Source organism: Poecilia latipinna, unplaced genomic scaffold (assembly GCF_001443285.1).
Source record: "Poecilia latipinna isolate Pla-1442-1.1 unplaced genomic scaffold, P_latipinna-1.0 Scaffold281, whole genome shotgun sequence".
NCBI lineage: Eukaryota > Metazoa > Chordata > Actinopteri > Cyprinodontiformes > Poeciliidae > Poecilia > Poecilia latipinna.
This window is the reverse complement of record NW_015112897.1, coordinates 737,952-752,315: the sequence shown is the minus strand read 5'-3', so window position 1 is coordinate 752,315 and position 14,364 is coordinate 737,952. Positions and strand designations below refer to the sequence as shown.

The window sequence follows — 14,364 nt, the reverse complement described above, 5'->3', positions numbered from 1 at the left end:
TTTGAGGCAGAATGTGCCACAGATCAAGGAGTGTGGATATTTGTAAGAGATCTTGATGTTCAGAGAGGAAAAAGAAGAAACATTTGACACAGTGAGAGTGGCTGCAGCGGAGCCACACAGTCAGCATCCTGGCATTAAATTGAAAGGAACATTTTGAGGGGAAGCTGAGGAACATGGCTGCACTTGCACTCAAACAGCCACACACACATACACACACACACACGCAAACACACACACACACACACACACACTGAGTGGTGGTTTGGAGACAGTGTGGGAGTGCATACGCCTCCGCTTCCCGAAATAACCCCCCAGATGAGGGGCAGGGAGGCAGGGTGAGGTTGGTGCAGGGAGATATAAATGGATGTTAATTGTATGGCTCTCAGATTGCTCTCAAACCCAGCCGACGGACTTACAAGCAACCAGTCGCAGTCTGAAGTTTTAAGGTCTTTCTCTCCTGCTCACACACTCATCACGGCTGACAGCTTTGGAGCCAGTGTGCGCACACATCAGATTAACATGGATAATAATTTTATGGCTCTGGAATGAAGTTGAAATCCAACCAGAACTCTCGTGTAATATTTTCCTTTAATCCTTCCAAGAATAGAGTGCAGAAAAGGGCACAGGAACGATGATTTCCTAAAGCTTCCTCCATTAGAGTGAGAGAAGACGACTGTGCAGACTTTCCTGGGCTCAGAGATTCACATTAGTTCTGTTTGGATGAATGCAGTCACAGGAAGCTGCATCACAGTGGCACAAACACAACTGGTTTCTCCTCTGCAAGTGTCAATTAAAGACTTAGAAAAGAAAAATAGACTAATTTAGTCTCAAACCTCCCAGCAGAAAGAGCAGCAACATTGAGGGTTAGAAGAGGAGCAGGAGAGGCTCTAAATATAAATGGTAGATAATTGCACTCTTGAATTTTCCACCTTTGATGTGCAGAAAGAAAGTAAAGAGGAGAAACCCCTGTAAGATTACCAGTTTGCACACTACAAATACGCTCTGTAGTAACATTTTGCATTAGTAGCTTATGTACAGTTCCATTTTTTTTTTTACTGCATGTCTTGCTAATAATTTTATTTTATAACTTAATAAACCTGGAGGGAAGATGTAAACCAGGATTACCAGGAAGAAACTGAGACATCTGCTCAGTTTCTACTCAAATATCTCCACCTGCTGGTCAACTAGGGAACTACACGTTCCATTTTTGTCTCCTCAGCCTGATTACTCTTATCGCCAGTTATTTAAGTGGAAAAAAATAAACAAGTGCAGGCACGAACCTTAATATCACACAGACATGGGGAATAAACATCAGTAATATTTATATTTCTTACATAAATCTGTGTGTGGATTTATAGATCAATAGTTTGATGTACAGAAATTACAAGAATAAAAGACCAAAGCTAGTTCTAAATCAAATTGTGAGTCAAAGTGCCAGAGCCACTTTTACTAACTTCTACTCTGTTATGATTCAGGAAGTTATATTTGATAACCTCCTGATGAAATGAAACTAAAACTAAATAAATAAACATGCTACTTCCCGTTTTTACATTTATTTAGCCCCTATTAAAACTATGGTGTCCAAAATGTGGTATAGGAGCAATTTATGGCCCCTGGAATGATTTTACATGCCCCTAAACACCGATTTAAGCATGACTTTTGAATTTATTTAGCCAATTATGCAAATTAATGCAGATAAAAATGTTAGGGTGCAATTCCTATTGATACTGGCAAGTTCAAATATTCTTGAAACAAAAAAACTTTAAGTGAAACGAATAATATAAATTAAATTTGATTGTAAACAAAACCACAAACATCCAGTGAGCATTTATTTAAATTTAACTAAAGAATCAGTCAGCATGTCCTGTTCTTGTTTCTGAAAGTCTAGACAGAAGTTATCAACCTGAAATTTTATTCTTCTTTAGTCTTTTTTTCTTAAGCCATGAATGTCATGTTTCAAATATACAATGATTGATTCTTGCTCATTTCATTAAAATATTGTTTTTGATTTATTATTAAGCAAACAAGAAGAAAATGAATTTATTTATTTAGATTTAATTGAGATTTTTGCCCCCCGTGACAGTCTGAACACTACAGTAGTAAACCAAATGTAAGATGCGCACCTACCTCTTACATTACGGTAAACCGAAGAGACAAACAAGTCCCGGTTCGCAACAGTGACGTCAGCACGCCGCGAAGTGGCTCTGACGCGCGGCGATTGGGTGAGCCCGGAGCTAAAGTGTGTTACAGAGTAAAAAACGAGACGCGGATGAGAACAACAACAGCTGCCGCCGCATGAAGCCAGCTAAAGTCACAGTCTCACTCCTCGGTCTCATGCTGTAGAGACTTCGGGTAAGGAAACCTGCCTCATGAAGCGTTTTTAAAAGCCGTAGTTAGCGGAGACTGGCCACAGCAGCTTCCGCCCTGGACGAAGTTTCTTTTGTCTTCCTCCGACAACAACAACAAAACAAGACAGGCAGTGTTCAGACCGTTGAACACGGTTTGTTGCCTCTGTTAATAAATGTGTAAGAGCAAGTCATCAATAATATGACTTATTAAAGCGTCTTGGGAAAGAAAAGAGTTTGTTTTTGTGCGGCTGTTCCTTGGAAATACCTTTGGACCGGTTTATTGGGGTCAGTGCAGCGAAGCTGATAGCAGCTGGGTGTGTTAACACATGTGGTTCCTTCACAGAAACTCAAACTAATGAGACATTTTATATATCCTGGATGTTTAGATAGTAATATGTGGAGCAGTAACATTATTATTGGGATACATTTGGAGTAAATGTTGCTTAATCAGGCTTGTCTCCGAGGAGAAGTTCACCTCCCAGGTCAAAAATAGAATATGAGTATTAGCTTAGTTTAGTTCAGCTCGGTTTATTTATTCATAGTCAATTCACAATGAAAAAGAAATTAAAATTATCAGTTACATAGCAATTCAAGTTTCAGGTTAAAATTTAATTCCTGTCCCCCACAATTTATCCTAATTATAATGTCCTATTCAGATCCAGTTGCAAACAGTCCAAATTGTAACACAGTGCATTCAAAGTCAGTTGGCTTTTTAATGTAAAAAGTTAAGTGTCTAAGAATTCTTTAAACAGTAAAAAGTGCTGAGTTGGGAGTACTTTCTATATGAAAGATACATCACTGGCATTGCTAATGCAGTACAGCCAAACAAAAACATTTTGAATCATCGGCAAGAAGGAAAGTGTTTAATTGAAAAACACTCAGATGTGCTTTCAATTGGAAAGATTTTTCTCTGGCCTTGTTTGGGAAATAAACACAGCTAAACAAACAGTACGCCATCAGTATACTCAGTGGGAAAGAAAGTAACAGAACACATAGCTCTGAAAGAAAACCCAGCTAACCTTAGCATCAATGAGCCAGGAGTACTTTCTATTGAAAGGTAATTTTTCTCTGATGGCTCCACCTGTGCCTTCATCCTGGAAAGAAACTCTGCTGAAAGTTACACATATGTGCTTTATATGAGGAGGAATAAGAAAGCATGTCTGTATGGTCTGCAGCAGCAATGGATTTTGTGTCTGTGTTTATTGTTTGAAATAAAACTATTGAGGGAATAAAGATGGAGAACTTGAGTGGAAACAGAGGTGCTACATATAAATATAAATATCTAACTACTAGAAGAATTCTCAATGATCGATGACCAATGCTTCAATGCAGATGTTGAACTTCATTCCACTGAAAGTTTACAATCACATACATTTGTGCTGTAGAATTTAACTGAAAAAAATAATAATTTAGGTGTGTTGAACATTAAACTGCTAACCAAAAATTAGCTCTATTAGCAATACAATGTTTTTTAATGCGTTTGAACTCTAAAGAAGCATATGTAGAGCAAAGTGTGTACTTATTTTTTAAAACCCGTCAAAAGCAATAATTAATTTGTACATGCAACTTTCCTCCTGTTATGCTAGCTCAGTGTGTGATACGTTCAGGTGGGAATCCAAACATCAAGGAGGCTTCTTGTTCTTTTTCCAACTGAGAAACCCAAACATGCGACTCCCTGGGACATAACAGAGTCTAATCAATCGTACACTTTTATTTCTTGCTGTTGTAACCCTTAAGTTTGTCTTTTTGTCTCCAGATGTTACGATGGACGCAAAATTTACAATTTCAGACAGCGACTCGGAGCCATCGGAAGACGTAGAGGAAAGAGGAAACTTGCAGCTAATGCAAGTAAAGGAGAGGCCGCTCAGTCAACGCCACACCCTCACGCTTCCTGAGCTCCGATCTACAAGTAGGCAAACAGAGAGGATGTTACGGGAACTGTGGAGTGGGGCTATAAAATGGGTGAATGTTAAGGTAAAATATAGAAAGATAATGGCCCCTGCAGGAAATGTGCAATTACATTTGCAACTGCAAGCTTTCACATCAGTCTAAACTCTGGTTTTTATGCTTTTTTTGAAGAAATCTTAAAAAATAAATAAAATATTTTGAGAAAAAATATATTTTCTAGATATTTTTATGCAGTTTCTCACCAAGCAGCTCTGAATTCATTGTGTGTAGTTGAGCCTTTAACTACTAATAATTACATTCACTCTTCATGCTAGGCAAACAAAGAATGTATCTCATTCTTTTCTTTCACGAATGCTGAAGAACTTGTTTTTCCACCGTCGCAAAAATATCAGGGATGCTTGGATCTCTTACCTCCAAGATTTTTGTCTGTTGTTGTTTTGTCTTCTGCCCTAATTGCTTTGTTGGCATCAATTAGCAGAACCTGGGCAGTAGAAAGGGAAACATTATACACATTCCAAGAAACAACCCTGAAGCCCATTTGTCCTTTATCCTCTCATTAGCAGGTCGGGTGAGACTGAACTCGGAGTCCATCGCTTCCACCATCTCCAGAGAGGAGGAGCTGCAGGCCAGGGGGGAAGAGGAAGTCGGGACCCCCACTGAGGGCTTTCCATTCAGGGGCCGATCTAATTCAGCTCCCCCCTCCCTGTGGGCCGCCAAGAAGTACGGCCGGCAGCTTCGGAGGATGAGCGATGAGTTTGTCAACCTGCTTGATAAAGGGGTGAGGATGAGGAATCTATGAGCTTTATTGATGTAAAAAAAAGCTTAAAGTGTAACCAGCCCGTCTGTGAAAGCATAAGCCCCGCCCCCTGCCCAGTTTAGAACAGTTTAACCGAAGTGGGCGGAGCCAAGATACCCTTAGGGGCGTGGCAAAATGTGGGGATGAGTGGAGGGGGTTAGCGAGGCTCTGGTCAGGAAGAAATAAGAAATAAGCTCCTTCAGTCAAATGGTGCCTAAGCAGTAGGATTCTCCTATTTGTTTGAGACAGTGTGCCGTTATTAGGTATGGTTGTAAAATGGTCTAACTCAGACACACAGCTCCCGCAGCACTGAGACCGTTTCAGGCAAATTACTGAAGAGTTTATCAAATTTACACCAAAATGTAAAAAATTGCACAGAAAAATAAAGACAGCACCTTTAAAAACCAATCCGTGCATCTTATCTACCAAAAAAGAGAAGTGTCTTTGGAGTTTAGTTACTACTTAAATATGGCAATTGTTTTATGTTTCTGCTTTTGTGTCACCCAGGAAATGAGGAAGGTGAGCAGTACCGGGTCGAACAGACCGATACACCACTCCAGGAGCTGGTGGAGCTACCTCTTCAGTCACCAGGAGACGGAGGGAGAGAACAACCACCACGAAAACCACGCCTCCCGCACCGAGTAGACCCTCAGAGAGGAGCACAAGGGTTGAACAAGGTTTTTATGGTGGGGAGAAAAACCACTGAACAACCTGTGAACGAAAAAAGGTTTCCAGGTTTAAGGACTTGGCTAAATAGATCATTTATAGGTTTTGTTTTTATGTCTTTGCTATACACATTAGATTTTTTTTATTAAGTGTTAGCTGTAATTTAGTAATGTTAGGCTGTCCATTGTATCATAGGAAAAGTAAGTCAAAATACGGCGAAAGTGAGATGATATCTTAAAAGTTTATTTAGACTTGCAATTAGTGGATGGAAGAAGTTGGTGTTTTACATTGGAGTTTATTTTATTGCACCAGAGGCTAACAAATGCACCAATTTGGATTTTTGTTTTGGTAAACAGCTCAGTTTGCTCCTTCTCCGTACACCCCAACGTTACACCCATCTGCTGGATATCAGGAAAATGCAGTTGCTATATTGTTGCTGAATACTGATTGCAAATAACTCGTGTTTTTAATTTGTTTTCCATCGTCATCATTTTGTCCTCACTTCTCTCCCAGAGCTTCAGCATCTTGGTCAATACAATCTAGATCTAGATGGTCAAATATATTATCGACAATCAAAGTCTGACTGATTGATGCTCATAATTTATCTCTATAGGCTTTAGAAATTGGGATGTCCGTTGGGATTTGGTACTTGTATGTACTTATGCATTACATATCAGCCAATTTCCATTCATAATATTTTACTTTTATGAGTTATGAAGATAAATGTTCATAATCTTACTTAAAATTGGGTACCATCTTTGATATTACACCTCATTTCCATTGGTTATGATTCATTTCTGCCTGCTAGTTTTGGTCGATCTTATTCATTGTTTTCTCACAGTAGAGGAGAAATTTTGTTTCAATCAACTGCAAGATTGGACAAAGAAACCCAAAGACAAGTACAAAAAGTCCAGAGGCAAACTGGTTTTTCTGGGAGAAGTGATGAAGTGGTTATAGGGCATGTATTATCATTTTTACATCTTTTTTTTTTATTTATAACTATGTTCTGGTGTCTGGACTGGTTCTTAAATACACAACTCAAGGTTTGCCTAATAAAAACAGCAATGGAAAAGTCTTCAGCTTGCAATTTAAATGAATAAAGTCAAGATTTTTGTAGCAGTTTGTTCAATTAGAAAAAAGAAATCAGGAACAAAGTTGCGCTCAAACAGTGGATTTGAGACTCGACAAACCGGCACCCAACCTATGGATTTAAAAGCTCTCCGTGGTCGACCAAAAAAACTGTAATTTAGAGCAACATTCTGGAAAAACCAGAATATTTTAAATTAGGGAGCCATGCAGTGATTATGTACGTCTCATTTTCCTCCACATAAGTGCGTTTTGTTAATAAAGGTTTAACTACATGATGGTAACGTAGCTGTACAAACCTGATTCCGAGGACTTCTTCAGTAAAACCACTCAAAACCACTTTTGTCTATCTACAGTTTGTTTCCCCATAAAAAGTCACTTCAAGCTAATGCTTCACATGTCAGTTCCTTATTCCGGCAAACTTTATGCTCACAAACAACAGCTGCGGCCACTTCAGTGGTCAGGCTGTTGACTACCTGTTAACTGTGCTGCATACTCGCCTCTTCAGGTTGGCAGCCGCAGATCCGTTCAGTATGATCGGATTAAGTGTCTTTTTTTGGTCAAGAAAACAATCCTTCCTGGCAGAAATCTCTGGACTGTTCCATTGCAGACATGTCTATATATGGTAGTGCCTTCCTGTTTTTGCGAGCTTGACGAAAGGCTTCTGTTTTTCTTTTTGAAAAGTGTGGTTTAAAGATTACTTTCTAAGCACAACTGGAAAAACAGATGGGGAATTCTTTACATTTCAAGATTTGAAGGTTTTAATGTAAAATATGATGATAAATGCCCTTAAGGAGTTAAAACAAGCCCTGTTTCTTCACAGTTTTGTCGTGATTTTTAATGTAATCCAGGAACCTTTAATGTTTGTTTTTTTTTTAATACAAACTTCTCGTTTCGCTGCTTGCAAGCCTATTCTATCGTTAACAATCGTGCTTGACTATCAGAGAACTGCTTTATTAGAACAAATTTATCAAAAGAACAACAATCTTGTTAGTGGGACAATCTGTGACGATGCACAAATATTATAAAACTTCAGGGTTTAGATTGTAGCCGGCGACATTAAAGCCTAAATATAAAAGCACAAAACAAGCCTATCTTTTTAAAGACTTGGACAAGCAAAAAAATAAAAACAACAAACAAGAAAAAAAAAAGATTTTTAGCTGTAAATATGGTGTAAATATTTATTCAAATGACTTTGGTGGAGGTTTTAAATAAAAATGGATTAACCAGAAGTTTATTTACGAGGTTTCCCAGCTGTTCAGTAAGCAATAGGCTTTGCACAATCCACGGCTGTTGTGATAAATGTTACTGTTTAAATGAATCGGCTCCTGCAGGCCTCAACTAATGGCAGGAGGAGTTCTCATCTTGTCTTGTTTAAAGACGAGATGCTTTTTGTATCCAAACTTTCCGCAGACTTTGTTCAGAAAAGTCACTTTGTACTCTTGTTTTTATAAAAAATTGTTCATCAGCGTGTGGATAAACTTCTTCTCACTGGAATAACTTGTATTGTACTCTGATTTATGAGCAATTCTTGGCACATATTTAAACATTTTTGGATATCATTGTTGCCTCATATAAAATCAGCGTTTCATACACAGCTTGGTTTAAAAAAAAACAAAGCAAGGCTTGTCTAATATGTGATTATTAGCAATGGTGATAAGTTCGTTCTGCTTGTGTCTTATCGTCTTCCTCTCGGCTTGTAGGGTTGAGTTGTGAAGTGCTCGGGTTTGTCTGTAATAACATTTTATGACTCTGGTTCAGTCTTCTGTAGCTTTTTCGTTTTGTTTATTTTTGCCTGGTATGCATTTTAATCTGAGAACTCCAGACAATCTGAACGGTGCCACAGAGACTGAACCAACAACTGTTTAAAAATGATTGATGACTACTGGTGGATCCCATTTCTTTCACTTTGATTTCGTCACTTAGGAAAGCTTTACGTCTCCATAGGTGGACATTTACTTGAACTCTAATGTTGGAAGAGGGACTAGATCCGAACCGAAGCTGAGCTGGGATTTAAGTGCTTAGTTATTCAATGAGCTGCCTTGAACGTTTTTGTTACCAGTGAATCGACAACACAGAGCCAGCCTTGAACCAGTCTTAAACGCTCGCTGTCCCCGTTTAGAGCTCCAGAAATAGCACAGCAGGTTTAGATGGACGTGAGCTCTCTGTCCAGACTGAGAAGGGACATTTCAGACTCTGACAGAGCGAATCTGTGGAGTAAAGAAAAACCCGCATGGGCACCAGGAGTTTTGCATACGATGTTAGTATTACTTGAATCTACAGATGTGTGTAAAGAAAACTGAATTTTATCTGATTTTTCTTTTCTATTCTTTTTCTCAGTTTTTAATGACTTTTTGTAAATGTATTTTCTCTACAGCTGTGAAAATTGATATATGCTGTCATGAATAAATGATTTTAAGATTGACTGAAGTCGTCTTAGTTTCTGTCGTTTGGTAAAAAGGCGATGCTTTGAAAGCTGTAAAGATAAACACTGCAAAACCCCAAATCTTACCAAGTATTTTTGTCTAGGTACACTTGAAATGATACAAAGCTAACTTTTAAGTAACTTTTTAGCAATATATAATAGCTTGTTTTAAGTAAATAATTCCTTAACATTGATGAAAAGTACTAGTTCTACCGACAGACTAGTTTATTTATAACAAGGCATAGTATGGGTTAACTTTTCATTTCCAGTTTCGGATAAGTTTAGATTTAAAAAAATGCCTAACGTATTCTCACCTTGTGAATTTTTAACTTGCGTGGCAGTGCGACACTCAGAGTTGTTGTCTAAAGTGTCGAGAAGGAGCGCAACAGATTTACCTTCACAAGTGAAGCATTACAGCTTTTTCTGTACTGTATTTTCTGGACAATAAGTTGCTACTTTTCTTTCATGCTTTGAATGCCGCATAAAATGTGCAGCACAAGCTCAAGAGCGAAGAGCGACAATGAAAGAGAGACTGAAGTGTGATGCTGTTCGATCCTGACACTTAAGAAGACGACGTTGGTCGCAGGAGGAAGATGAAGATTATAAGTTATCCTGGTAAGCTACTGCATTTTTCTTTTAAGCAGCCGTCTTACAGGTACTGTTTGGAAAAAAAAACATTTATGGTACGTATTTGTGTATGTTATTTCATTAAAAGTTGTTTCAACATGGCTGCCAGTGGCTAATGGACAAGTGCTGCCATATATGTGTTGATTTCAATGCAAAATATGATGTGGAACATCTGGTTTCATGCTGAGGTTAAATTGCACACAGGTGACTGTTTATTAATTAGAAAACTTCTGAAGGGACTTTGTTACAATTTACTGAAGACATCAGAGTTACACAAATGCACTTTTATAAATGTGTACCTGTGAAGAAAATGTATAATTATCCATCCACTTCAGATATGCACTGCTTTGTGTTGGTCAGTCATGTAAAATCAAAACAAAATACAGTGAAATTATTGCTGAAGATAGTTTATACTGTAGCACCAAACATTTAATAAAGACACACTTAACACTAAAGATAGCATGAAAATAACCAAAAACAACAAAATTTAAGGCCTCAGCTTGAACTATTAAGGATATTTTCAAAAACAGAAACCTTTGTTTGCTCAGCTTTGGTCCACAAACAGGAACACCCATTGGTTCTGCTGTTGGTAACAATGACAGTTGGACTTTTGTTTATTTTCACCACACAATGTTTTCAACACATATTAGAAGTTTTCATGTCAGAACAAAGTGAGGTAGCTATGAAAAAAAAAAAAAAAAAAGTTGCTTTGTTGTGAAATCAGGAAGTGATGGTGGGCGACTGGCAAATATCTCAGTTTTTCTCACAGTAAAACTGTTTCTGTGTGGATGAGAGGTGCAAACAGCAGCATTTTAAAAATAATTTTACCTTTAAATGTTAAAATGTGTAGAAATCCTGTAGATTCTTGGTTTAAACAGCAAACTGAGATTCGACTACGAAGCAAATATCCCGTCTGCATTTTCCCTCTGTTGAGGTTTTAAAACGTCATGGCAGATCTCCTGTTTCCACCCCCGGCTGCTGTTTCAGGCCACCTCCGATGGATCCCAGCAGAACCTCTGACCACAGTCCAGAGCCGACAGCCGGTCCATATCCGGGTCGCTCAGGGCGAAGTCGAACACCTCGGCGTTCCGGAGTATTCGCTCTGGATTTGAGGATTTGGGAAGAACCGGGACGCCCTGCTGTACCGCCCAGCGTAACAAAACCTGGTAACAAAAGGAAAAAAATTAAAAATACTGGCACTGAAACAGTAGCTGCATTTAAATTATAAATGTGCACAAATCTTTGTCTATATTCTGCTAATGTTGAAAAAACACAATTTTACAATCGCGTAATGTTTCTGTTAAATGATTAAAATCGCATCTTGTTCAAACTTATCGCTTGTTCAAGGGATAAGTAATTAAAACCATGGTAGCTGAAGATGTAAACGGTTACATGAGATTTTTTATTCATCAGCCACGGCGCTAGTGCTCATCATGCATCAGCCATGAGAGGAGGTTTTGGCGTTTATTCAGGCTTTGGAGCGTCAAACCCCTCAAGCTTGGGTTCGGCTACATTTGCGACATTTTGGGGAAACTATTGTCGGTCATTTTACAGAAGAGCTACGGATTCAAAACGTTCAAATGACACACGACTTTTTATGAACTGTGCGATGCAGTGAGAGCTCTGGAGGAGCCGGGATCACATAGTTTAAAACAAAAGCAAACCATCATCCTGCTACAAGTCATAACATCCAGCTGGTAATCATGTGACTCGTGTGATGAGAAAACGTGTTTCCGTTTCACTTCTGTGACATACATCTATGGCGACGTGGCTGAAAAATAAAATCTCATCCCAGCTCAAAAAACGCTTTTATCAAAACATTGAGTTTTTTCAAAATTGGCGTGTATCCGTTGAGCAAATTTATTTTTGTAATTTCAAATTGTGCAGCTTTATGTTTAATGGAGACACAGTTAGTGACGTGTACCTGTGCAGGTGTGCGTTTGGAGTTCTTTGCCACCTCCAGGATCACCGGGTCAGTGAGCAGCTCTCCTTTCCCTAAAGATGAGTACGCTTGAAAACAGACACCAAACTCCTTACACAGACTCCTCAGTTCAGGCTGGCAGAGCCGCGGGTGAAACTCCACCTGCAGGAAGCAAAGATTCAGAAATAAACCAGAAACACTGCAAAAATACCAAATATTATTGAGTTTTTTGGTCTACATATTTGAAATAAGACAAAACTAACTTAGAAGTAACTTTTCAGCAACAAATGTTAGCTTGTTTTAAGTAAATAATTCCTTAATATTGAAAAAGTACTAATGTGAAGTAGAACAAGACATTGTCCCCCAATTATAATATCCGTAAATAACAGCCTAAGCCATTTCTTGACAAAAAATTATTTGGCTGTTATTTTATCAAGGTGACTGGAAAAATATCTTGTTCTACTGGTAGATAATTTCACTTATCACTAGTATTTTGTTCTCTGCTACTACAGTCTGTCGTGAATGCTAAGGCTAGTTAGCATGGCCACCGATGATGGCGGATCAAAGGTTTTACTGTAATGGTAATTTGTTTCTCTATTACTAGCACATTTAGCAGCGCGTTCATGACGATGACTAACAGCGCTAAGCCCCTCCTCCTGACTCTGATTGGGTGTTTTTGGTCGGGAGCTGTGCATTTCTTGAAACTGTGATAGTAGCTCAGCAAAGAGGTGGAGGAGATGATTTTTTCACTTATTATCTGTCTCATATTATGCTGTCATGACATGGTGACAGTTCCAACAAATATGTAAAAAAGTTGTTTGTTTTTTTAAAATAAAAGTTACATACCGCAGCTTTAATACTCAAACCAAAATGGGTTATCAACAGAACGTTGATCCTTGAAATATTAAGGTGCTGGAATGGCCTAGTCAAAGTTCAGAACTCAATCCTGGTTTGAAATGCTGCAGTGAGAACTTGGGAGAGCTGAACGATGTAAGAGACAGACAGTCATGCAGAAATCCACTGTGATTAAACAAGCTAATGCGCAATGTAAGACTACCTGTAAGACTGCAGGAGGGACTTTACAGCTTTGCATCAGAGCTTTCATGTGTGCTGGTGTGTAGTTGGAGACTCCAATGGCTCTCAGCTTCCCCTGACCATGCAGCTCCTCCAGACTAGCCCAACTCTGAGCTCGGTTACCTGGAATCAAACGTTACATCATCCTGTTACACAAAACCTCCATCTATATTTTAGGGAGCAAACATGAGAGGTCAGTGTTATTCAGTACATAATCCACTAATTCTTGAGCAAATAAAAAACACTTTAACCACTGAGATATTAGTTCATATCATATTGAAGTAAAATGAGAGCTGATCTCCAGCGTAAAATCTTAATTACAAGAGTTAAGAGTAAAAATGTGTCGGTGAAACACTAAAAACAACCACTATGAAGAATCTATAAGAGCCACAAGTTAATCCTGATATAAATTGAAGAAGTTCTTTTTCTTTTTGGAGTCTCAAGGTTTTGCTAATTGGACCTTTGTGATTAAAAATGTCTACATCAGTGAGGCTTTATTGGTCAAGTCAAATCAAGTTTATTTATAGCGCACATTTGGTAACACTTTATTGAAGACTGACATCACACTGTCATAAACATGACGTAACATCTGTCATGAACGTGAAGGAGTCTTTATGAACGTTTTACAGTTGTCATGAAGGGTCATTATTTACCAAATGACAGTTCCTGACAACTGTCATAAACATTCATAAAGACTCCTTCATGTTCTTGACAGGTGTTATGTCATGTTTATGACAGTGTGATGTCAGTCTTATTCACACCCCTTCAAATAAATTGTTAGCGCACATTTCAGCAACAAGGCAGTTCAAAGTGATTTACATCATAAAAACATAACGCAGCAACCAATTATGAAACAAACAGAAAACATTAAGTTTTGTCAAATGCCATAGTCAAAATCATTAAGCAAATGAACATTGATCAATAGAAATAGTCAATGGCAACTCTAATCAGATGGGTTTTTAACCTTGATTTAAAGAAACCCGGTGTCTGATGCCAATACAAGAAAACAATCACAAATAGTCAATCTCTACTCTAAGAAACATNCTAGGTACACTTGAAATGATACAAAGCTAACTTTTAAGTAACTTTTTAGCAATATATAATAGCTTGTTTTAAGTAAATAATTCCTTAACATTGATGAAAAGTACTAGTTCTACCGACAGACTAGTTTATTTATAACAAGGCATAGTATGGGTTAACTTTTCATTTCCAGTTTCGGATAAGTTTAGATTTAAAAAAATGCCTAACGTATTCTCACCTTGTGAATTTTTAACTTGCGTGGCAGTGCGACACTCAGAGTTGTTGTCTAAAGTGTCGAGAAGGAGCGCAACAGATTTACCTTCACAAGTGAAGCATTACAGCTTTTTCTGTACTGTATTTTCTGGACAATAAGTTGCTACTTTTCTTTCATGCTTTGAATGCCGCATAAAATGTGCAGCACAAGCTCAAGAGCGAAGAGCGACAATGAAAGAGAGACTGAAGTGTGATGCTGTTCGATCCTGACACTTAAGAA

At 38.2% G+C, this 14,364-nt stretch overlaps 2 protein-coding genes across 3 annotated transcripts; one reads left to right on the top strand and one right to left on the bottom strand.

The window, feature by feature from the left end:
• Positions 1–2,188: 2,188 nt before the first annotated feature.
• badb (BCL2 associated agonist of cell death b) lies at positions 2,189–9,229 on the top strand. Of its 2 annotated transcripts, none has more exons than XM_015033902.1 (4): positions 2,189–2,352; positions 4,105–4,257; positions 4,820–5,034; positions 5,560–9,229. In XM_015033902.1, exons 2-4 carry the CDS (start codon positions 4,113–4,115, stop codon positions 5,695–5,697), a joined length of 498 nt encoding a protein of 165 aa, XP_014889388.1. In that variant the 5' UTR covers positions 2,189–2,352; positions 4,105–4,112; the 3' UTR covers positions 5,698–9,229. The 2 variants fall into 2 exon arrangements, with proteins under 2 accessions (XP_014889388.1, XP_014889387.1); XM_015033901.1 differs by having other exon boundaries at positions 4,817–5,034.
• An 808-nt stretch (positions 9,230–10,037) lies between these two features.
• Positions 10,038–12,981, bottom strand: LOC106948269 (glyoxal reductase-like; the record flags this gene model as incomplete). Its single annotated transcript, XM_015033852.1, has 3 exons — positions 10,038–11,019; positions 11,781–11,939; positions 12,835–12,981. Coding segments are annotated over 3 exons (486 nt in total), but the record flags the coding sequence as incomplete, so codon positions are not given.
• Positions 12,982–14,364: the final 1,383 nt, after the last annotated feature.